The sequence below is a fragment of the Drosophila pseudoobscura genome, chromosome 4 (assembly GCF_009870125.1).
Source record: "Drosophila pseudoobscura strain MV-25-SWS-2005 chromosome 4, UCI_Dpse_MV25, whole genome shotgun sequence".
Classification (NCBI taxonomy): domain Eukaryota; kingdom Metazoa; phylum Arthropoda; class Insecta; order Diptera; family Drosophilidae; genus Drosophila; species Drosophila pseudoobscura.
The window spans coordinates 18,236,654-18,260,903 of NC_046681.1; the positions used below are offsets into that span (position 1 = coordinate 18,236,654).

Here is a 24,250-nt window from a genome sequence, read left to right on the forward strand (position 1 = left end):
ATTAATTCAGTGTTGTAAGTCGAGCGGATTGCTGTATGTGCTGACTGTCCATCCCTCGTCAGTTTTTGTTTATAAATGCTAGGTATTTTTTTTTTATAATTCCTTCAAATGGACGAAATCCTGTTTCCCACACAGCAAAAGAGCAATTCTCTCAGCGACAGCGACGATGTAGATCTCAAGTTCTTCAACACAGCCTCCGGCGAGCGCAAAGACAGCGACACTGCCTCAGACACCGCCAATGAAGGGGACCGCGATGCCAAAGACGGCGACATGGATACGAAAAACCCAGACGGCGATGGCGACTCCGGAGAGCCGGCCCTTAAGAAGCTAAAGACCAAGAAGGAGCTGGAGGAGGAGGAACGCGAGCGAATGCAGTGAGTAGCATGTTGATATCAAGATGATGTACCCCCAAAATGGCTCCTTTCTTGCCCAGAGTTCTTGTTTCCAACTTCACGGAGGAGCAACTGGATCGCTATGAGATGTACCGTCGCTCAGCCTTCCCCAAAGCAGCCGTCAAACGGCTGATGCAGACGATAACCGGCTGTTCCGTCTCCCAGAACGTCGTGATAGCCATGTCCGGCATCGCCAAGGTCTTTGTGGGCGAAGTGGTGGAGGAGGCGCTCGACGTGATGGAGGCCCAGGGCGAGTCGGGCGCCCTGCAGCCCAAGTTCATCCGCGAGGCAGTGCGTCGGCTGCGCACCAAGAACCGCATGCCCATAGGACGCTACCAGCAGCCCTATTTCAGATTAAATTGATTCCCAAAACCGTGTCGAGTGTGGAATATAGTGCATAAGGTAGAATAATATCGGTTACAAAAGCATCTTTATTGAGTGTTGTGTCTAATCTACAAAGTCCTATGCTAATCCATCCGCCGGGCCTCGGCCTGCATGGTCTGGAGCACGATGTGGGGGACCAGGTGCGTGGAGGCGTAGTTAAGGGGCACCGTGGCCAGCGGCGCCGTGCCATCGGAGGGGAAGTTCAGCTCCTGGGCCATGGGCATGTCCTTGTCGATCACGTCCTGGGCAATCAAAGTCTTTGTCTCCTCGTACTCCATGCCAGCCTCGGGCTTGGCGCCCATCAGCAGCTTGCCACGCTGCACGCCCATGTACTGGGTGGCCTTGGCGTTCAGCGGCAGCTGGCCGCAGGTGTCGGCGTGCACCTTGCGGTGGGCCTGCAGGTTAGAGATGCACGTGAAGCGCTTGCCGCAGTTGTTGCACAGGAAGCGCTTGATGCCCGTATGCACCGTCATGTGGGTGAGCAGGCTCTCCCTGTAGGGGTACTCCTTGGGGCAGAGGTGGCATTTGTACGGCTTGTACTCCGTGTGCCGCGTCTTCAGATGCGACTTGTACTGGGCCTTCACTTTAAACGTCTTCCCGCACTTGTCGCACTGGTAGGGCGTCTCCGACTGGTGGAGCAGCAGGTGCGTCTTGAGGATGCCCGCCGTGGAGAGCCGCTTGCCGCAGACGCTGCACTGGTAGAGTGGCAGCCGTCCACAGTCGGAGCGCACGTGGTCCGAGAGGGAGGTGCGGCCCGTGAACTTCTTGCCGCACTTGTCGCAGATGAGGTTGCGGGGCAGGTTGCGCGGCTCCTTCTTCGAGTGGAAGTTCTTCTCGTGGTTCTTGAGGCTGTCGTGGCCGGTCATGTACTTGTCGCACTTCTCGCAGTACAGCAGCTCCTTGTGCTGCTGGTGGGCGTGCTCCGTCGCCAGCTCCTTGCTGGCGAAGAACAGATTGCAGTAGCAGGGACACTTGAAGATCAGACTACCATCCTCCCCATGGACCTTTAGGTGCGTCTCGAGGCGCTTTTCCACAAGATAGATCTTGCTGCAGATGGGGCACTTGAACACCTCCTCGTCCAGCTTCGCATGGACGTCAACGTCCTTGAAGATGTCCTTGATATCCTGCTCGGTGAGCTTGTGGTCGTCCCGCAGATGCTTCTCGTAGGGCTTGCGTATGTGGTAGATCTTGACGCAGTGCGGACACTTCCAGGTCTTCTCCATCTTGTTGATCATCTTCAGCCGCTCCTTCAGTTCTTTTTTGGTGATCTTGGACACACGCTTCGGTGTGCTCGGCGCCTCCTCGGGTGTGGGGGATCTGACGGTGCCTCGTTTACGGTATTTCCGCTTGCCCGTCGAGTCCTTGGCCCGTTTTTTCTTCTCCTCGTAGTTGTGCCTTAGCGACAGGACATCTTCCTCTGTCTCCGCCGTCTCGGTCTGCTCTCCCAGCGGCACAGCCGCTATCTCGTCCAATATTCCGCCGCCATGCTCCACCTTGAGGCTCTCGAAGGGCTTCAGGCCATCGCCCTCGTCCGTGCTGAGCAGGACATCCAGCAGCTTGTCCTTCTCGCTGCTGAAAATGTCCGCGCTCTCCGTCTTCACAAACAGACTGGCGTCCTGGTACTCGAAATCCTCGTCGAAGGCCTCCACCTTGACCATGGCCGGGGCAGGCAGCTGGAACTGTGAGGCGTCCGCCTCATCGTCGCTGTTGTTTGGCTCAAAGTCGGGGCACTCGTCGCCAGAGTCCGAGGACTGCTGGTCGCTCATGTTCTCCTCCTTCAGCTGCGGCGGTGCCGGCACCGCCTTTGTCTTGATTCTGCTGGCCAGGGGAATGTCATCGTCGCTGTCCGATGCAGTCGCATCCTCCTCCTCGTCGGACGAGCCTGCCTTTAACTTTGTTCGTTGTCTGATGCGTTCCTTATCCTTCTTCTGATCCGAAGGGCCAGGACTGTGTTCAAGTTTTCCGCAGGTCTCTGGGCGACTGCGTCGATGCTTGGCGAGGTTGGAAGAGCAGGAGAAACGGGTGGAACAGCTCTTGCACTCCACTGGGCGCACCCCGGCTGCAGCCGTGGATTCTTTAGTGGGAAGACTCTCCTGGAAAGGAAGCGCTTTTATTGTTTCATCCTTAGATTCGAATGGATTCTACTCACCTTGGGAGTCGTCTCATCAGGATCGATGGCTTGCTGGCACTTTGTCTTGCAGTGGCGCTTGTACGCCTCCAGATACTTGTACTCTGTCCCGCACTTGTCGCACACAAATCTGTTCCGTTCGTCTTCCGCTGTGGAGGCATGCTCGGTCTTCACGTGCTGCGACAGTTCCTCCTCGTGGCAGTAGCGGACGTCGCACTGGCGGCACTGGAAGCCACCCGGCGGCTGGTGCTTCTTCACATGCTTCACATAGCCGGCCAGAGAGATCAGAGCCTTGTTGCACACGGGACAGTGGAGCTTGGGCACTCCGTCTGTGGTGATCTCCACCAGCATTTTCTGGGCTACTCCTCCGCTGCCGCTGGCTATCGGTTCGGCAGCTGTGGAATGGATTGCTTAATTACTTTTTGAATATCAACCACTGAAAGGCCAAAAACTGAATTTCATCCCTGGTAGATTGAGGGGGAGGGTAGCGTGGGCGATGGTTGGGAAGGAGGAACAGCGGATTGGAGGATTGGACGTTGACTTTTCGACCGGAAACCACCTACCCATTTCTTGGCTCTTCACTTCTCGATTGGAGTCTCCTTTCGGGTACACCCTCTCACAGACACCGCCGCCGCCGCTTCTGCTGCTGCTGCTGCGGGGGTCAGACCCTCTCGTCGTCACTGGCTTGTGCTACACTCAAATATCTCCAAAGGATGCTATCCTGCTGCATTTTACCGCACACTGAATCGGGGGCTCTTATTGTTTGTTGCTGTTTCGCGGGTCAGCACTGGGAAAAAAATTAACACCTTGCAAGTACACTTTAAAAAATGAAAATTTGTATATTTCAATGCTGGCGAGTAAATTATTTTTCTTTGTGCAGCCTGGGGTGGCAATGTAGCCCTGGTCGGAGCGTTCATGTCAATCAGTAGGGAACTAGTTCGTGAGCAGAAAGAGAGAGAGGGAGTGGCGGCAGGGTTGCATTAGCAGCAGTTTACCGCGAAAATTTGAAAGTTGAATTTGAAAGTGAAATTTGTATCTTGTAGCTATTACAACTGAAATGGGAAAACGAAAAATTCGGAAGCTTTCGGTTATGCGGATATTTGATATGGGATTTTGTATTTCCGAGTACATATTTTTATTGGACTTAAGTACGGCACTCTGTGCAAAAAGAGGTGGCTTAATAGCAGCTACGAGTATACTATATATAGAATAGCCAACATGTAAACAACTCCGCAGAACATACGCCTACGCTTATCGCTATAATTAGATATGCGTACCATTGATGCGATTATATCCTCCAATTTTCGTTCTGATTGAGTGTGACTCAGTGAACGGTTGCCCTTTACAGTCCGTGTACACGACACGACACGGATTCCGATTCCCAATCCACAAATCAGAACTCAGAGTTCCCCCATTCAAGCACGCCAAGGGCACTCTTTGATTTTCGGTGGGTGATTACCTTCAGGAAATTTACACTCATGCAGTTTATTGGGCTCGAAGTCTGATTACAATTTAGTGCCGGCTATGACTATGACGAGCTACAGCCCTGCCGCTACCGCTACCGCCGAAAGTGACGTCAATCTGAACATTTGTGTGAATGAAATCGAATTGTGTTGGGTAGAAAAGAATGGGCGGCTTATTTGCATATATAAACAAGTACACGGATAGATGTATGGACGGTATGGGAAGGTCAATTTTGATGGAGTGCCTTTGAAGAAGATACTCGTACACAAATCAATTGAGGCTCACCTGAAATCTGAATCGTCCCACACGTGCCTAGACCTGCTATTAAATTTCAATTATAATAATAATAACTGGTGAAACCCCAACATTTGGAATACAGAAACAGAACAGAGCCATTGCGTTAGTCATGCAAGGGATTTCCTCCCTACGCCATAGTGGTGGAGTTACAGTCCAGTCCGTTTATTGTTTTGGTTTATTATGCGAATTTGCATTAATTTTTCGTTTGCTGCACACGTGAGGGGCAACAACAGGCGATTCTGTTGCATTTGCAACTGTTGCTGCCTGCGTTTTGGGGCTTTCAAATTGCTTTCGAGCGCAAATCGTCGGCAAATGTCATTAAATATGCATATCGCACCGTGGGGTAAACACTGTAAAATGTGGTGGGGTGTCTCCAGTGTGTCTATATGCAGATCCCTCCCTTTGCACCCCTGTCTGTAGATCGTGTGTGTGTGTAGTTCTCCCTTGAGATTAGCGAGCAAGGACATTTTGGAATCTTTTGTTTTATAAATAGTCGCCTTTGATGGACAATTAAAAATGTATTTTGCTTTCGGCGTGGAGAGGCACAGGCACAGGCCTATCAATAGATGAGAGATTGCACTGCAAGAAATGGGTTGAAACAAGAAACGAACACGTGATTCGCATCTTGGTCCCATTTTACCTTACGAGTTGTTAGCCTTAATAAATGTTATCCTGCCGCCCCTGTCCTGCCCAGCCCTCTGACATGTCTGAGCACTTTGTGCAAATTGTCAACGCTGCTGTTGCTGTTGCTGTTACTGTTGCTGCTTCGTCCTTCTACGCATGGGGCGGACAACAACAGGAGCCAGTGCCTCAGCCTCAGCCTTAGTCTGAGGAATGGCAACAGCAACTGCCTGGGCAACAAAGGCTTCAGGTTATTGCATGCATTTTAATTAGTAGACAAGCCAAGTGGGCTGCCACTATATAGCGACAGGGACATACATACATACATATACTCGTATTGTAGGAGGCCCTAGCCTTACAGCAAGGCCTGCCAGAGTATATACTATACGAATCGTATGCATGCTCAGGAAGAAGCATTGGATGAATTGCCTCTGCATCTGCCTCTGCCTCAGCCTCTGCGTGGGTGATGCCAAGAGTTCCAATGAGATACCAAATGGGAGATGAAAGGGGATCTGCATCTGCATCTGATTCTGATTATGATCCGAATGATATATGGATGGAATCGATTATTCAGAGATGAAAGAGTATCGAGCTGTCAGCAGATGACATCGATAGGACATCCTCTATCGTTCCATCCTTCCTTCCTTCCTGCCGTCTGTCCAGGACACATACTAGATGCTGGGCATAAACAAATCTCGGCTCATCAGCGTCACAAACAAGACAATGATATATGGATTTTGGGGGAAGCCTTTGTCAATTCAAACTATTCTCGTGGATCCCCACATGCCCCATATCTCATGCCGCCCCCCGCCACAGTCGAAGAGCTGTAAGCGAGGACTTCAGCGCAGAGCTTCCTCTCAATCTATCATTCTGCCCTCGCTCTACCACCCCACCCACTCCGGCATCCTCCCCACCCCACCACCGTCACGTTCTGCGCTAGTTTCTTGTATTTATTTTTAAATTGTTTCACACACACAACCACAAGGAGAAACATACACTGGCCCCTCGCCCGTTCCTGTCCCCCCTCTCTCTCCCTCTCTCTCTTCTGGCACTCGCATCCTCCATGGAGGACGCCGGCGACGACGACAACTCATGTTTGCATTGGTGTGGTGAGTGTCCTGCCCTGTCTCTAGGCTGTGTGGGTGAGTTTGTCTATAAAAACGTAGAGAAAAAAGGAATATACTACAAGGAAGAACGTATAGACAATATGGGATACCCGCTAATTAGATATGAATATATGTATCTTAGAGATTGCACTTTGTTCGAGGGAAAAATTCAAGGGAATACCTAAAAAAAATTAAACTGGAACTTCTATAAATTCTTCTTCTATAACTTGTGAGGTATTCTACAAAATTATAACCTTGTATCTTCATAATTGTGGCTGCTTGCAAAATTGATTCTCAGAGATACAGGGATTTCTACAGGGAAATGTCTGATGGGTTCGATGGTTGATCTTTCGAAAGCATATCGGTCGGCCAGCCACGAATACCCCCTGTATTTCTTCATCGGCGACTAACGGGTATACAAACACACAACAACAACAAAAAAATCTGTGTGGCTCTCGCATCTGTCAAGCAACCAAATACCCCACCACCACGCGTGTCCCTCCGCGACCCATCGTATGTGTGTGTGTGTGTGTGTGTGCCTCTCTCTCTCTCTCTAGCTTTGTGTGTGAGTGCGGGTTTGTATGTAAATGTCCTTGAGTGCTTGACGGATGACATTCATAAACGTCACTTCAATTACCTCCACGCGCCAACGCCATCGCCATCGCCAGCGACGATGCGGCACCATCCCTGGTCGCCAGACCCCCACTTTCTCCATTTCCCCATTTCCAAGAATATCCCCTTGGACTCCCCCCTGCTGCCCGGCACCGGCACCCGACACCCGATACCCGACACCCGTTTACCGCGAAACTTGTGAAAAGTCAGTCAGCCAAAAATTAAAGCACTTTCCACTTTTCCGCTTTCAGCATTTCTTGTTCTTGTTGGATGGTGGCTGGAGAGTTTTGCTTTCTTTTATTTTCTCTCTATTTTGTTTATTTTATGCTTATGCAGCAAAACTTATCTCTCAGATAAATTGATAAAATGTTGCCACAGAAGGTAACACCATGGCAACATCACGGATGGGGCTGCAGGAGCAGGCCAGGCCTCTCTGTCTAAGGGATGTCATCCTTGAAGACCCGCCAAGTGATGACTGAAGAAAGATCGTCAGCATTTAACATTTAACCCAAAATAACTATAATATTCAGGGATATTCTGGGAATTTTATCCCATAAGCGATTCCACTATTATAGCGGGGTTCTCCCCAAATAAAGGCTACGCTGGCCTTTTCCGACCTGATCTTGATTCATGGTCTGCCATTGATTTTCTCTCGACAGCCTCCAGAAGGGGGCGTGGGCTGGGGCGTAGGGTCTCGAAACATTTGCGGCATTCGTTTATGAGTGTGTGTGTCCTGCTGTATATTTGTATTGGTGTGTGAGTGTTTGTTACGGTTTCCTTCACTTACACTTGTCCTTACAAATTTGTCCTTTTCTCAAATGTGAAAAGACGCATAATGTCCTTTTTACCCGACCTTCCTTCTTCCACTGTTTTATCCGCCTGTGCCCGCTGGTCGTTCTCCTCTTCCTCCTCCTCCTCCTCCTCCTCCTCCTCCTCCCTCGGCTCTTCCTCCTCCTCTTCTTGCCTGCGCTTCCTCCTCTTTTCTTTCTCGTCTCTTCTTTTTTCTTTTGTTGCTGCTGTTTTTGTGTATTTTATATTTCTTTTTGTTGACGACATTTTGTGTGTCGTTTATTTTGTGTGTGTTTCTCTTTCTTTTTCTTTTTCTTTTGCTTCTGCTTTTCTTTCGTTTTTGTTTTGTCCTTTCCCTCCCTCCACTCCTCCCCGTTACTCTCTGCTGACGTTGGCTGCTGTCATGCTGCTGCTGCTGCTGCTGGCGTTTGCCGCCCACATTTGCTACTTGTAAATTATTTGCATTAGTAGCCACTTGTGCTTTGTGCCGCATGTATTAGTATTAGAATGTATATGTATCTGTTTGTGTGTGTTTAGTTGTGGCTCAGCAGGGTATATTGAAAAGAGGGTGAGGCTGTGCCAGGGAGCAGCCCCACAGCCTTCGGGGTACCCGCGAGCAGATGCTGGAGAGCACTCAAACAGAGCCAAAGAGGGACACGAGGGCGGGCCTTACCCCACTATGAAATCTACCTTGCTTTTCGGCCCAAGGCAACTTTCAGCGGTCCTTCCTCCCCGTCCTTTTGGGGATGATTCCACTCAAAGTGGAACTTGACCCACTGTGCGTCGTGGCCCCCGCCGTGTGCGTGTTTGTTTAGACACACACACATACATGGATACGCACACACACACACACTCGTAAGCTAATATACGCAAATATACATACATACATTTATTTGTATATTTTCGCATTGAAATTTCCATTTTTCTTTTCGTTGTTGCCGCTGCTGCTACGGCTGTTCCTTTGGCCTGTTCTTCCTCCTTCCTTCCTTCCTCTCCATCGTTCGGCATCGTCTCATTCTTTTTGTTCGTGTGTTGGCCTGGCCTGCACTTAAATTAACTGATTGCAACATTCTATACAGCTTTTTATGGGGGCTGCTGCTGCTGCCACTGCCGCTGCTGCTGCCACTGGAGGGAGGGGCTGGTTTGGCTGCCTTAGCCTTTTGCATAGTTTTTCGAGGGGTTGAACGATGGGTGGATGGACGGCCACATGGGAGTTCTCTCTTTTAAGTGGCTAGTAAATGTGGTTTCTCCGTATCGTCTCCGTGTCTCTCTGCTGCTGCTGCCGCTGCTGGTTCGGGCTGGGGTTTCTCTTTGAACGTGTGCTAAACATGTTATGCAGGATTGCGTGCTCACAACGTGGTGTATGCGCAATATTTACGTCTTTCTTGTGGCTGAAACTGAAATGCATTAAACCAGGCAGCAGGCAGCAAAAGTCAGGGCCAATTCTGCGATTGCTAATTGCGTATACGACATGTGTGCCCCCTTCCACGAAATGATTAGCCGAAAGATTGGATCCCAAAGATACTTTTGCATACTTTGCGGCACCCCAGAGAATCCTCCTTCGTTTCGCATGCGAGAGGGAAATAGGCAGGAGGCAGGGGGCCGGGGCAGGCCTCTCTAGGAGCAGGAGTATAAGCCCTAGAGGATTGAGTGGAATACTATGCCCATAATAGCCCCTGCAATCGATGGGCCTGAAAATAAATTCATTTGGACGGGGGAAGCTGCCGAACAAATGGCCAGAACAATTTACATAATCACTGAACATTCAGCGGCAGGCAGTCCCAAATATAGAAACCAAATGGGAACCGGAAATAGGAAGCGGAGCAGCAGAGCAGCAGAGCAGTCGAGCAGAATGAATGCCCCAACTGTGTTTTATTCGGACTCGTCCTTCGCCTGGCACCGATTTATCAAAGTTCATTGAAATTGTTTGTTTGTCCCCCAGCACCAGCAGCAGCAGCAGCCCCTGTCCCTGCCCCGAAACCTCCAGCCTCAGTTCCAAACATGTCCTTGACAGGGTGGGGGCTAGTGGGTGGTGGCGAGAGTCGACCTTGCTGCTGTTTCTGCTGCCTTTGCTGCTGCTGCTGCTGATGATGATGATGACTACGTCATTCATTAAAATTTTCGCCCAGTTATAAGTTTGGGCATTAAGCAGCATTGAGATGTCAAGCGAATTACAGAAGCCCCAAACAAATGCCATAAAAGCCATTCCCATTCTCCCGTTCCTACGTTGCCCCGATCCCCAGGTTCACACTGTGCAAAACTTTTCCCTGTTTTTCTTTTTCTTTTTGCTTTCCTTTTCGTTTTTTCCATGGATTTGATTTATGGCCTCCCAAAGGGAGATGCAAACGTGAGGGGGAAAAGTGCTACGGGAAATGTTTGCCTGTGGCTTGCTTCGTGTCACGTGCCCATCTCTCTGTGGCACATGAAAAGTCAATGCTCAGCCCTTGATTAATACTCATATTATATGGTTTATTAAGCAGATGCCCGCATGCCAAGCCCATCTGTTCATCTGCTCTATTGTTGTAGGGAACTCTTTTGTTCAGAGTTCGACTTGACGCCATCTCCTGCGGCCAGGATGGGATGTGCCACCTTCCACAAATTATAATTACAAATGATATATATTTTGGCAGTTTTATGAGGCCTGCAAATAAATGATACTTGGTCGCAGAACCCGCAATGCCGAGCCCCTCTACTGATACTGATACGAGGCTTAGCCTCGTCTGGGAGTCTGTCTGTCTTTCTGTCTGTCTGTCTGTCCGTTTGGCTGGCAGCACAAAACAAACAGGTACAAAGTCCACCAACTCTCGGCCAGACAGAGAAAAAAAAGAGAGAAAACACCAGAGAAAACAAGAAAACAAACCTAAAAACCTGATGGTATTCCTCGTCAGGCGTCGAATCATCAATACCCTGTCATGGCTGAAGATAACAAGTTCCACGAAGTGGAGTCCCAGGTGCAAGCAAATACTACAAAGAACTGAACTTTGGAGTATGACCCGGAGCGAGATTCATCTCGTTCCCACACGCAGGAGAGTATCACCGATCGCACCTACGCCAGCAGCGACTGGTCTAATCAGAGATCGCGTGAGCGGAGAACAGAGAGCGAGGTCCGAGAGTGTCTGCAGTATAAAAGACAGGCGTGCGCTCCGTCTGGTGTTAATTCATCCACGATCTGAACCGGTTACGAACGTCATTCAGAATGTGGCTGGCTGTTTTGGCTTTGTTGGCGCTGCCGCTGCTCGTTCTCGTGTACTTTGAACTGAGGGCCAGCCGTCGCAGGCGGATGCTCAAGGTATTCAATGGACCCGCTCCTGTGCCCGTGCTGGGCAATGCCAATCGCGTAGGCAACACTCCCGCAGGTTAGTCGTCATGATTCCAGAGGAATCAGCCCCCTAGCGAAGGGGGCTCGTCCATGCCCCGTCTAGACGATAGGGTCCGATAGTCGAAGAAGAGCACAATCAGCGGGTCTGGCGCTGTCTCGCGGACTGTGATTAGACATGGTGAAAAACAAACGACAAAAGTGGGCTCGTGCCAAAGATCGCAATGACCTAATTCCGCTCTCGTTCTCCCGTTCTCTCGTTCTCGTGACTGCTCCGCAGAGATACTCGCGACGATATTCGACTGGTGGCAAGAGTACGGCAAGGACAACTTTGTCTTCTGGATAGGCTATACCCCGCACTTAGCCGTCACCAATCCGAAGCACTTGGAGTACATTCTGAACAGCCAGTCGCTGATCCAGAAGTCCACCATCTACGAGCTGCTGCATCCGTGGCTGGGCTACGGGCTGCTGACCAGCCATGGGAGCAAGTGGCACAAGCACCGCAAGATGATCACGCCCTCGTTCCACTTCAACATCCTGCAGGACTTCCACGAGGTGATGAACGAGAACTCCACCAAGTTCATCGCCCAACTGAGGCGCGATGCCGCCGGGGGCAGCATCATCGACTTCCAGGACCACGCCCACTACCTCACGCTGGACGTCATCTGCGACACGGCCATGGGGGTGCCCATCAATGCGATGGAGCACCGCAACTCCGCCATTGTGCAGGCCTTCAAAGAGTGAGTGGTGTGCTGGGGCGGCGTTGCTTCGAATCCCAAACTAATCCTCGGTCCCACAGCATGTGCCTCAGCGTCAACATGCGGGCCTTCCATCCGTTCAAGCGCTCCAACCGCATCTACAGCCTGTCGCCCGAGTATGCGGGATACCAGCGGACGCTGAAGACGCTGCAGGACTTCACCTACGACATCATTGAGAAGCGTGTGGAGACGCTGCAGGCGGGACAGAATAGCTCGGACTCGGACTCCTCCTCTCCGCGGAAGAAGATGGCCTTCCTGGACACGCTGCTCTCGTCGACCGTCGACGGGCGTCCGCTGACACGCCAGGAGATCTACGAGGAGGTGTCCACCTTCATGTTCGAGGGCCACGACACCACCACCTCTGGAGTGGCCTTTGCCGGCTATCTCCTCTCCAGGCACCCAGAGGCCCAGGTATTTGAGCGGCCAAGTCCTTCAGTATTCCTGCCGCTCGGCTAAAGACTTATTTCAAACCGCAGCAAAAGATGTACCAGGAGCAGTGCAATGTCATGGGCAGCGAACTGGACAGAGACGCCACGTTCCAGGAGATAGCGCAGATGAAGTACCTCGACCTGTTCATCAAGGAGGCCCAGCGGGTGTATCCCAGTGTGCCCATGATTGGCCGCTATGCCGACAAGGACTACATGATCAGTAAGCGGACGCTTCAAGCATCCTGCCAGAGGAACACCCAATCGAAACTTGTCGTCTCCCTTTACAGATGGCACGCTCGTGCCCAAGGGTACAACTATCAATCTGGCGCTCGTTTTGCTCGGCTACAACGATCGCATCTTCAAGGATCCCCACCACTTCCGCCCGGAGCGGTTCGAGGAGGAGAAGCCCGGCCCCTTCGAGTACGTGCCCTTCAGTGCCGGTCCACGCAACTGCATCGGACAGAAGTTCGCCCTCCTGGAGCTGAAGACCGTGATCTCAAAGCTTGTGCGCTCCTTCGAGGTGCTGCCCGCCGTCGACGAGCTCCTCTCCACCGATGGCCAGTTAAACACCTACCTGGGGCTGTCGCCCGCCGAGAAGCAGAAGCGGGAGGCGGGTCGACACAAATACGATCCCATTCTGTCCGCCGTGCTCACCCTCAAGTCTGATAATGGGCTCCATCTGCGCCTCAAAGAGCGACGACACTAGTTGGGCTCTCTACTATTATATTTCTAGTTTCCCAATTACTGTATGGATAATATTACGACTTCGACTCTTTATTGGTTTGTTGTGTGCTTTATTATTCCTGGTACTCGTAGATTACCAAAGAGTCCTGACATATGGAGTCTTAAAATAGTATCTTATGAAACAATTCCCAACCAAATCGAATTCAGAATGTATGTCTGATTAAACGAACTGTTGGCGAAACAGTCTGCTGTTCAGATTCCTGATTATGTTCGCTCTTTACAGAGCTTTAGGAGATCTACCCTAAGCATTCCCAAACTATATATTTCTTATTAATAATACACTCAATCAAAGTCGTAGGTTTATTGAGCGCGTTCCTTGAAATGCATCTGTTGGGCTTTATTTTGAACGCAACATTTTATTTCTTTTTGAAAGACCATCCTACTCCAATATTTGCCATGGCCCCAGAGAGTCCAAGAATTACGAGTGCGCCCACACAAAAGGTCTTCATTTTCGGCTTTCAAATGAGTTGTGTTCGCCGACTTCTCTGGCTTTTATTGATCCCAACAAAACACTTTCCTAATCGGATTGGCAATGGAGTTATTCGATTTTCACCTGCTAATCCGTGTCTAATATCCAGATAATAAATACCCGTGAAACTGTGGTGTTCTCTGCATAGTTTTCCACTTTCGAAAGAGATAAATAGTACTCCACATACTCGTACATATCTTAAAGTCGGAATCCGAACTTGTTTCGCTCGCTCTCTCGCTTGTTTCCGTAAATATTTGATATGACAATGGGTGTGGGAATGGATGTGGATGTGGATCTGGGATTCGTGGGGTTGGGGCTTCGAGGCTTGGGAGTTGGGGTCGGTGGGGGTTGGCATTGTTGTGCGTAGAAATATCCGAGGTATGCGGCGTACCAAGCCGGGCATAATCAAAATACAATTGTGCGTGGAGTGGAGCGGAGTGTGCTTGTATGTGTATTTTTATCTTTATCTGTATGTGTGTGTGTCGCCCATTGCGTTCGTGTGGGTGTATGTGTGTGCCCTGGAGTGTTTGTAACGCATGCACAAACGTTTATTTCTTTCTTTCTTTTGGTGTTTGTTTGAAGAGGGGGGACGGAAGGAGACTACCTGGAGCACTACTAAGGCCAACAGAAGAGGGAGAGCCCAAACAGCTGCGCGCTCTCTCCCTGAGCCGAAAAGTATGCTATAAACTGGAAGCAACCTAAGAGAGAGAGAGCGAGCGAGAGAGCTAACCAAAGAAAGAGAGCGAGTCGGAGAATATGTTTGTCTGTTTGGGTTAATGCAAATATATGCGAACGGAAAGCATCGTAAATTAATTAATTATAAATCGAAGCAGCAAAAGATGGCACCAGCCAGGACACACGACACCGGAGAAGCAGGAGACACTACCAGGAGACGGCAGGCGACAGGAGCCGGGAGCCCATTAGTCGAGCCCGGAGCCGGAGTCTCCTCCCGATTCATTTGTGGAAGTAAGTCCGCTCTCTCTGTTGTCGTCGGCTGCTTCCGTCGGCTACCGCTCGGCTTTTGTAATCGTCTTCCAATGGCTTCGTGCCCAGTGGGCCTCCAGATTCGTGGTCGCCTGTCGGGGCCCTACAACGTTTTCGGGCGCTGCGCTGACAACATCCTCGCAGGACCAACGAGCGGACGGTGCGTCCAACGGGTCTCCTCCCCTATGTGTATGTGTGTGCAGAAACTGTTAACCGTGTGCCAGCCCGTGCTCGTGTCTGTGTGACTGTGTCCGTGTCCGTGTGAGGTGTTGGAAAATTTATTGCAGTTTGAAATCAAAGGAAAAACTTAAACCAAACCAAAGCAAGCCCCAAATCGGATTCACTCGTAGCACAAATCCTGGAATAATCGGGGCGCATACTATATATTGCCTTTTTTGGAAAATCAGAAACATGCTGGGAAAGCCCTATTCAAAGCCAATTTTTATATAATCAAGCAATAAAAAGCCGCAGAACGGCTACAAGGGTGGTGCACGGATGGCCACGGGCAGGGGCAGGGGCACGGGCACAGGCACGGGCAGGGGCACGGGCATGGGCATGGGCACGGGCAAAGCGCTTTTCGGTCGTCTGTGTGAGTGCAAAAACGTTAATGGCAGGCAGCCTACGTTTGTGTCCTGTGCCCGTGCCCGTGCCTGTGCCTGTGTGTAACTGTGTGTGTCTTGTGTGTATGTGCGCGTTCTCGTGCTTGAGGCCTTTTTCATAAAGAGGTCAAAACGTTGCTTTCTGCTCTGGCTGTGTGCAAAAGTTCTACTTTCTGCCATGCTTGTTTCTATTTCTTTTTCTCGTTTCGGGCTAGTCAAGAAGAAAATTTAACAGTCAGACATTCCGCAGGGCCTCGAGCCACAACTGAGTCCGTTACCGTATCCGACCCCGTTCTTAAAGTGGCACCGCCCCGCCCCTTTAAAGTTTCCCCAAGCAAATGATATAACAATTAGCGAGGCGGAACCCAAAGCATGTTCTTAGAGTTCTTTGAGTTTCTTCTAGCCAACGGAATCGTACAGTCAGGGAGATCTTTGTTGGGGCTTCTGTGGCATACTTTTGGGGCAAGCTATCGATGAGGGAAAATTACATAAATGAGGCGTTGCTTTCTGAGGATAATATATGGAATTAAGATCTGTTAGATTTTAACTTCAACTGTTTATTTTTTTTTGATTTTAAATCAAGACTGGACAGTTGTAAAAAATATATACAACAATCAATTGAAGGAAGACTAAAGTTTACGTTTCTGAGATTTAAGGTTTAAGGTTTAAGAATTTTAAAGAATTTCCTAAGGAATGAAAATCCTTAGGTTTCCAAAAGCTAAGATTCCAATGTTTGACACACACTAAATTATGTAAATCCACGCGTTGGCGTTTGATTAATGTTCGGATCCTGAGAATGCATGAAAAGGGAACTATTTGGGAGCCATCACCCCCACCCAACGGCCAAGAACCAAAGAAGCCAAAAAGTTCTCGAGTTTCTCAGAGGAAACTGTGGTAGACATCATATCCTAAAAAGTCTGGTGGGGCTTTTCCATCAGTCTGATGAGGCAATTATGTAAAGAAAGCGAACAAAATGTTACGCAATTTGCTAAAAAAAACAACAACAACAAAAAAAAAGGAAAACAAAAAACCACGAGGGAAAAAACATAATTAATAACAATGCCACACGGTTGAATTCTTGGCTAAAACTCTGGGCCATGGCTAAAAATAAAGGCATAGATAGGATGAGAGACAGAAGATTAGGCGGGGGATGAAGGAGGAGCAGGGGAAGGTCTAGGAACAGCGGGATGCTACTCAAAGCATAACAATGAACATAACCGCACATTGAGCCAGGCAGGGACCGTAAAAAACGATGGGAAGGCGCAGCCATTTGTGGGTGTGGGCCCCACAGCGTAGGGCTGTCTCTGTGTCTCTGTGGGTCTGTGGGCCAGGCGAGTCACCTACTAAACCCAAAATGAAAGTAAAAATTGTAAGCGTAAGCTAAAACAACAAACACAGCAGAAAACGAAAGCAAAACGAAAGCGATAGGCGAAGAAGGAGGAGAAAGGAGAGGCAAAGCCAAAGGCAAAGGCAGAGGAAAAGGCAAAGGCAGAAGCGTAAGCAGCGATAAGGCCTCGCAGATAAGCGGCATAGGCGGGAGAGAGAAAGTGTTTGCTTGGAAATCAGCAAAGAGAAACGACCAACGAATATCCCTAAAAGTTCTCTCTTTTGTTCTCTCTCTCCCTTTCTCTGGCAGGCAGTCATCTATAGAGCGAACATTGAAAATGTAAACAAAAGCAACGCAGGCGCAGCAGCAGCAGCAGCAGCAGAAGCAGCATCAGCTCTCCCATTCTTTTGCCATAAAAGAGAGAGGAAGCAGCAGCAGCGGAAGCAGAGACTGGATGAGCTTCCAGGCTCGTGTCCGCGTATCCTTCGTCGGTTTTCCAGCGGCCAGGCGGCCTCAGAACGTTAGCAGAGTGCAAACCGTGCTGTCGTCCAGCTCCGGCTCCGGCACCAGGCACCAGCAGCAGCTCCCGCCACAACGGCTACAACGGCTACAGAACTCAGGGAAACTTTTCCACACTCACACAGACACACGGTCACAGTCACACACACACACACACACATAGAAAGGACACAGGGGAAGAGGAAGCGACAGCGGAATAGCCCCAGACAAATGGCCAGAACAGCGAGCAACGGAGCAGCGGGCCAGGCCAACCCGTGACTATAAACGGGATACGCGAACAGAGGAGCAACAAAGAGTGTAACAGAAGAAAAGAGTGGAGGAGACGAAGACGGCGAAGGTGGAGAAAGGAAAATCGCGCCTGCTGGAAATGGAAGGAGAAATGCTGCGGCTTCTAATGTCCACGCCAGCAGCGGAAGTAGCAGCCACAGCAGCAGAAGCAGCAGAAGCAGCAGCAGCAGCAGCGGAAGGAGCAGCAGCAGAAGCAGGAGCGGCAGTGGCATCATCGCCCACGTCGCACTCCTCATAATTTCGAGTCCCGCTCTCGCTGTACCCCCCCGTCTAAAATCTGTGTGTCTGTCCCACGTCTCACGCTCTCACAGTCTGTTTCGTGTTAATTGTTATTTATGTATAGTGTGTTGTATATATAAAAGTTTGTGTGATAACAAAAGGGAGATCGAGCATCGCGGAGATCCCGATACCGATCCCGATTCCGATCCGAGTCCCGAAGATACCCCGATATCCAATAAGCGACTAAGCGAGAGATAAACTCCAACACTTTAGTCGAGAATCAAAAGCGTACAACGAGAACAAACAAACAGAAGGTTTTGCCAGCAGAAACAGCAACCAACAAAACAAAATACCAAAAACCAAACAACACTCCAACGGGTCCAATGTTGCAGCCAACAACATGCAGCAAACAGCAACAGCAGAGGCAGCAATCAGAACATACAGCAGCAGTGGCAGCAGAACATGCGGTAGCAACAGCAGTAGCAGCAGCAGCAGCAGAGGGAACAGAAGCAGCCGATCAGCAGGAGCGGCAGCCGATAGCTAAAGATCATGGAGCCCTAGCCTTAGCCTTAGCCACTGACAGAAGCAGCAGCAGCAGAAGCAACAGCAGCTACAGCACCGACATTCTGTGCCACAGCAACATGTTGCCCGTAACCAGCACAAGCAGCACAACGATAGATTTCAATAGTCGCCGTCGAAGGGGTCGTCTACGGGGCATGGACGAGGCAGGAGCTGCAACAGCCACAGACTCGGCCTCAGCCTCAGCCTCTGAAATACCCAAAGAACAACACCAAGCAAAGATACTTGACGAGTGTGTAAATATTTTCAAACGCTTAGTATTATTAACATTAAATACAATATCAACAAGAAAAACCGCAACAATAACGAAAGGAAAGACAAGAAGCAGAACCGCAATGGAGCATTCCCTGACCAGCAGCTGCTGTTCCTTGCCACAGCCACAGCTTCAGCATCAGCATCAGCCACAGCCTCAGACACAACGCTGCCGCCGCATCCGCCTGCCGATCTACTGCATTCTGTTGGTTGGCTGTTGCCTGGCCACTCAGGGTCTTGGCGTTGAGGCCGCCAAGCCCAAGTCCGCCAAACAGCCGTACAGTAGCAACCAGAATAACAACAACAACCAGAACAACGATGTGCTGAATGGAGTTAATGCACCGCCCTTGTATCAGGGGGCGCCCTCCCAGACATCCGGCGAGGACGAGGCCGAGCTGATGTACCCCTTCCAGTCCGGGGAGCACATGTTCGGCGAGGAGGAGGAGCAGGACCAGGAGATGAACATGAATGCAGTGCCTGGCTCTGACGAGGATAATGCTGGCAATCAACGTGGTATCAATGGTAAGTGTCAGACCTCCTCCATCTTCATCTCCATCTCCTCGACCTCATCTTATTTAAATCATCCTTCGATTCGGAGGCTGCCACATGGCGTACGATGCTCGCATGTGGAATTTACGCTTCTTCGCCTCGTCTGAGTAGGAGCCTGACTAATGGCACTTGTATTTAAATGAGCGGCAGAGACAGAGGCATACAAGAAGCGGATGGGGAGGAATCGGTTCGTGCTCATATAAGTCTGAGTCTGAAGAAGAAGCAAAATTGAATTTGATTTGCATGGGGCACAGATGAATCCGAATGGGGGAGAGAAAATCAAATCGAATAAAGTTCAGGGGTCGCGTGGGGAGCTCTAAGCAAGACATCCCAACTATCAACATCCACCTAACTATCTATGCCACACACTGACAAGGCGTATAAGCGAACAGTTCTGCGGTTGAAAGGATACCTAAAGGTGGAAGAAGTCAAGCAGCCCATTTGCCATTCGTATGCCACTAAAATCTTAAATTTAAAGACAACGAAAGGGCTCGGCTTTGGTTGAAATTCTCAACCAGACTTTACTGGAGGGACCCCATTGCGTATGCGTGATATTTATGTAGTAATTTCGTAGAAGACGGAAGCCAAGGGCTCTTTCGCCGCTTCCGCTGTACTTCCTTCGGCACATAGTTATTCTTTTCTTTTCCACCGACCACACGGTTGGCGTATGCACGATATTTATGTGGGGCCACTGCGTATACGTAACGTATGGAGTGGCCACTACTGAAGCGAAACACGCGGAGCTGCGTATACGTAATATTGTGAACATAAATTATCCCCCATTGCAGGCCAGGACGCATAAGCGGCTGCAAATGAACATAATGGAACATCTGTCTGCACTTTTGCACTCACACTTGCCGCACACACAATGATATAAATTTATGTGTGTGCACATACTCGACATGGCACTCTTTTTTTTTGGTTCAGTTTTTCCAGCCCCATCAGCGAAAGTCAAGCTGGCACCCCTCTCTCACCTTTTAACCCTGATTCTGGCCCCGTCTCGTGTCTCTCTGTTCTCCCATGCTCCACGTGTGCGATGCAGTCACATTTTGGCCAACAATTAAACCCAACACTGCACTCTGTTTGCTTAGGCGTGCGGACCCTAGAGCCATTTTTCATTTTAATGACTCAACAGAGCTGTCTCTGGTCTGGTCCTGTATGTCCGTGTCCTGTTTGTGTCTGTGTCTCTGTCTCTGTCTGAAAGTGGCTGAATGAACAAAGGCATACTGCGGCGTACAGTAATCGTACAGTACTATATGGCACCCTATAAACTGTGCAATGGCAATAGCCCTAAGTGGATTCCATTGATGATGATGATGATGTCAATCGGCAAATCTCCAACAAATCCCAGCATTCTCTATTCACCTTTTACCACCCCCTGAAACCGAAATTGGAAATTCGTGACACACAAAACTATTGAGAGAGGAGGAAAAGAGTGGCACTACACTCGTGGAAACTGGATATCGATGGATTCAGTTGAAACATCATCCATAAATATCCTTATTTTTTTCCCGCTGCAGTTCTGTTTTGGATGTTATGGCTGTGGATGTAGATGTATCTGTATCTGTATCTCAACCATGAACGTGTGTTGTGTGTAAATCAAGCTTTAAAATTAACGCAGATTGGTGGAACAAGCGACAGGCAACGAGCAATTAACATGAAACCAGCGGGAAAAACTCGGAGAAACAAAAAATGGAAAAGCACACACACACACATGCAGATGCAGACAGAGCCCCCCCCCCTCACACACACCCACAGATAACTCAGCAGTAGAATAGTAGTAGTAGTAGTACAGGTCACCCGAAATACATACATGTATGTATCTGGGGGGATACGTAGGTATATATATATATATATATATTTATATACATATATATGTGCGAGTTTGTATATATTTTATGTGGCACTGTGGCAGTGGTCTTCTCTTCAACGACCTTTGTTCGAAATTTTATACCACGTATCGTATGTATGCACGTGGTACGAGTACGACTACGACTACGGCTACGGCTACGAGTGCGAGTAGAAATGTGTGTGTATGTGTGTGTTTGTGGTGTTTTTTGGGGTGTGTATGTATTTGCGTTGCTTTTGGCTTTTCTATTTTACCATCGACCCAAATTGCGAGCCCGCTTTTCTCGCACACACACAGCCGTGAGATATACTATGTAAGTGTGTGCAGGACTATGGTGTATCTGTGTGTGTGCGTGTGTGTGTGTGTGTGGAGCACACGCAAACGTGGCTGTTAACGACGTTTCAAGCTCTCAACTGCGACGTTTGTCGTGTGGGTGGGCCCGGGCCCGGGCCGAGCGCTGGCAGACCCTGAACAAAAAACGAGAAAAGGAAAAGAATATAAAGTTAAGTAAAGACCTCGACCTAAACGGCAGGCGGCCAAAAAATACAATATATATGGATGTGTATGCAAACATTTTGAAAAATGATTGAGAAAAACAAAAACAGAGACAGAAGCAGAAACAGAAGCAGAGACGCGGAAAACGAGTTGCCCGAAAGGAAAAGAAAAGAGCCCGTTCCCCCGAAAAGTAAGCACGCACGGAGCGCCTTAAACACAAATTTAAATCGATAAATCAAAATGCCAACAACAGGAAAAAGCAACAACGGTACGTCGAATGAGGTGAGGGAGGAGGAGGAGCAGGAGGTCCTGGCAAGGACGTGTGAGTTGCATGCTAAAAGCCACGAGAAACGATGAACGTGCAGGGGAGGGGTAGGTGGACGGGGGGCTCAGAAAATGGCTTGTTCGTGAGTGGGTGGCAGGAAGTCGTTTCCTTCCTTCCTTCTGCCATTTTTTTCCCCTGTTTTTGTTGCTGCTTTGTGAGCTTCTGGGGTCCTGAAATGACAACATTTGCCCGCCTTTTTAATTATTGACATTCCGCTCAAGCTCCCCCCACATCCACAACCATACGAGTATATATCACCATTCCATGTCCTTTCGGTCCTTGGTCCTCGGTCGTCGGTCGTCGGTCCTCCCATTTCTTGTGGCCACACTAATTGTCCCTCGCTGGTCCGATTGTGTGCTGTGCTGTGTGGGGTTTTGTCCCCCGACTGTGATTCGGCATTAATTTCAATCCCAGCTGCAACATGCAGCACAATTGGGTCCCTTCTGGGCTTCCGGCCTTCTGTTCCTCGGGGCCTGACTCAGCTAATCGAATAATGTATCTGTAACCTGCAACCCTGCTGTTCCCAACAGGAATAATCGGAATCACAGTCCCAAAAACACACGGAACAGTTATGCGTGGATATTCCACAAGCCCCGAGCTATCAGGGATTCGAGAATGATTCATGACGGAGAGCCCCGAGGGGTTCGCTGGGCTGCCAGCTCGGTATCAATGACAGGTGCACGCTTCGTTATCATTCAATGATTCACTCAATCCGGAGATTTGCGGTCTGTCTGTCTGTCTGAGAAACCGGTTATCAAATGTGCAATCCGTAGTCTGGTCTCGGTATCGAATGGCACTACGCCAGCACCTGCGTAAGCAAATCTTTCTCGAATACCGAATCGAAAACCTCTCGAGCATATACTAGATCAAAATTTGTTCAATTATGTTAATTTTTAAGTGGATATTATTTATGGGTGATTAAACCAGCACAAAAGTGAATGAGCGAATCAGTTTCCACTCAGATGCAGCTCTCTACTCAAAACAAGATACGAATCAGGTTCCATTGAAAGCCCTATATCATGGTAGACTCCAAAGAAAGTTATCTTATCGTAGGACAGGTTTTCCAATGGTAAATCGGACAGACTGAAGTGTTAATCAATGAATTTTAGACATCAGTTTACATTCCAACACCATATACCATATTCTCTATCAAATCAAAAGCAAATCGAATGAGCAAAAACCGCATAGAATTCGTAATATGTTTTCCGTACGTCTTGTGTTCAATTTTGATTTAGAAAAACCTTGACTGACTCATTGAGAAATAGCGTAAGTCACTTTCCGGTAATTTTCATTACTCTTGGGACTACGCCGTGAATTCAGAAATAATTCATGGGTTTTTGATGAATGACAATGTTTTTTGCACTCGAAAAACTTTCAAATGAATCTCTAATTAAGTTTCTAAAGATCTCTTTTATGCATGGGGAAACTTTAATGGGTCCATAAATTCTTCCAAGTTGAGAAAATTAGTTGAAGAAATGTTTTCCCGGCTGTGCCTCATTAAAGAACGTAGCCTTTTCAGTTTATGCCGTTTATGTAATGAGTGTAATTCCATTTGAAATTGGGTCAAGCACATGTATGATATGGTTAGGTTGTATGTTATGGTAGGGTGTAGCAGTAGCATTAGACTGCTGTTCTGTTCGCACTTTTGGGGCTTGGTCCGCAACGGGATCGCCCTGGGGACGAAACGGTTTGATTAGGCTAAAATGCGGCCCACTCATGTGTGTTTTTTGGGCCCGAAAACTATGCCAAGTTATGGTAGCCATAACTTTCGAAAGTGGCCCCAAAGCAAAGGTAGCGGCAGGCAGCAAGGGTTGCCATCAGGCAACCTTCATTGACAGCTGCTCATAGCCGTGATAAAACTTTCTATGGCAATCCTTAAGTGCGCCTCCACCTCCACTTCCACCCACTGTTTATTGAGCACACTGCGGCAGGGCGAGTGGCTGCTAGAGAGGCTAGAGGCTAGAGACGAGGCTTGTCTGTGGGCCAGGCCCAGGCCCAGGCCTGCATTGATTCAACAGCCACTTGACAACCCTGGCTCTGGCTGGCTGTATGTTGCATGTGCATTGCACGTTTCGCTTGGTTTCGGTCTGATTTTGGCCGGGCTAATCGATTCCCCAGAGCCACCTTGAAACTCTTGCACCGCCGTGCCGTTCCGTTCCGTTCGTGCCAAAGCGCGCTGTCTCTCTGATAAATTAGCAGCTGCTTTCACGGCAGACTAGAGCCAGCGAACACTGCGGGTCAGAGCGAAGCGTGAAAACTGCGGACACTATCGTACCACACGTTTCATACGTTCCACACAGGGGTGCATGTACCACTCGTACTGCTCGCACTCGTAGCGGCGGGTCGGTGGGTGGGTTGTGTGTGGTGTATGTTTGCTAGGGGCCGCTTCCGCTTCGGGTGCTACGAGCTCCCATAATGAACTTCCGGCCATGGCAAACGCTTTTTCTTTTTCTTCTTTTACTATTAACTTTTACTATTACTTTTGTTGTTGTTCCACCATTCCATTGCTCGCTCCTGCTCCGGTTCCCGCTCCCGTTCCCGTTCCCGCTCTCGTTCCCGCTATCGTTTGTGTAATTTTCGTGCGTTTGTTCAGCCGTGATTTATGCACATTGATGACGTAGCGGAAAGGAAAATAAAGCGAACAAGCCTGAAAGCCTCTCTTTTTACGGGTTACGGGTCACTGGTCTTATCAGCCGCCTAATGACGTTTAACCCACTGGGAGCTCAAAACAGAAGAGGAAGAAGAATTCCACTCGAT

The 24,250-nt window shown here is 49.2% G+C and overlaps 4 protein-coding genes and 1 long non-coding RNA gene across 20 annotated transcripts in view; 3 read left to right on the forward strand and 2 right to left on the reverse strand.

Annotated features, from left to right (window-relative positions):
• The window catches only part of Nckx30C (solute carrier family 24 member Nckx30C), a 51,445-nt gene that overhangs the window by 1,513 nt on the left and 25,682 nt on the right, over positions 1 to 24,250 (forward strand). For 8 of the 16 annotated variants that reach the window (XM_015180259.2, XM_033379324.1, XM_033379322.1 and 5 more), the window contains exons 1-2: positions 14,553 to 14,652; positions 16,728 to 18,797. The exons of 1 other annotated variant lie outside the window; for it this stretch is intronic. In XM_015180259.2, coding sequence (XP_015035745.2) covers positions 17,828 to 18,797 — 970 coding nt within the window. In that variant the 5' untranslated portion in view covers positions 14,553 to 14,652; positions 16,728 to 17,827. Of the gene's footprint in view, positions 1 to 14,551; positions 14,682 to 16,727; positions 18,798 to 24,250 lie in introns of those variants that run through there. 7 more of the 16 variants (XR_004469029.1, XM_033379329.1, XM_033379330.1 and 4 more) reach the window with 5 other exon arrangements.
• Positions 40 to 820, forward strand: Taf11 (TATA-box binding protein associated factor 11). Its single transcript, XM_001356323.4, has 2 exons — positions 40 to 374; positions 434 to 820. The coding sequence occupies exons 1-2, from the start codon at positions 109 to 111 to the stop codon at positions 753 to 755; spliced, it is 588 nt and encodes a 195-aa protein (XP_001356359.1). The 5' UTR covers positions 40 to 108; the 3' UTR covers positions 756 to 820.
• zf30C (zinc finger protein 30C) lies at positions 804 to 3,825 on the reverse strand. The gene is made up of 3 exons (XM_001356324.4): positions 3,468 to 3,825; positions 2,926 to 3,299; positions 804 to 2,869 (listed from the first exon to the last, which is right to left on the reverse strand). The coding sequence occupies exons 1-3, from the start codon at positions 3,469 to 3,471 to the stop codon at positions 860 to 862; spliced, it is 2,388 nt and encodes a 795-aa protein (XP_001356360.4). The 5' UTR covers positions 3,472 to 3,825; the 3' UTR covers positions 804 to 859.
• Cyp4e3 (Cytochrome P450 4e3) lies at positions 10,942 to 13,072 on the forward strand. Its single transcript, XM_001356325.4, has 5 exons — positions 10,942 to 11,149; positions 11,390 to 11,849; positions 11,909 to 12,278; positions 12,344 to 12,515; positions 12,583 to 13,072. Exons 1-5 carry the CDS (start codon positions 10,990 to 10,992, stop codon positions 12,999 to 13,001), a joined length of 1,581 nt encoding a protein of 526 aa, XP_001356361.3. The 5' UTR covers positions 10,942 to 10,989; the 3' UTR covers positions 13,002 to 13,072.
• On the reverse strand, positions 13,326 to 13,992 carry LOC117183907 (uncharacterized). The gene is made up of 2 exons (XR_004469031.1): positions 13,629 to 13,992; positions 13,326 to 13,556 (listed from the first exon to the last, which is right to left on the reverse strand). It is a non-coding gene; the product is annotated as an uncharacterized lncRNA (long non-coding RNA).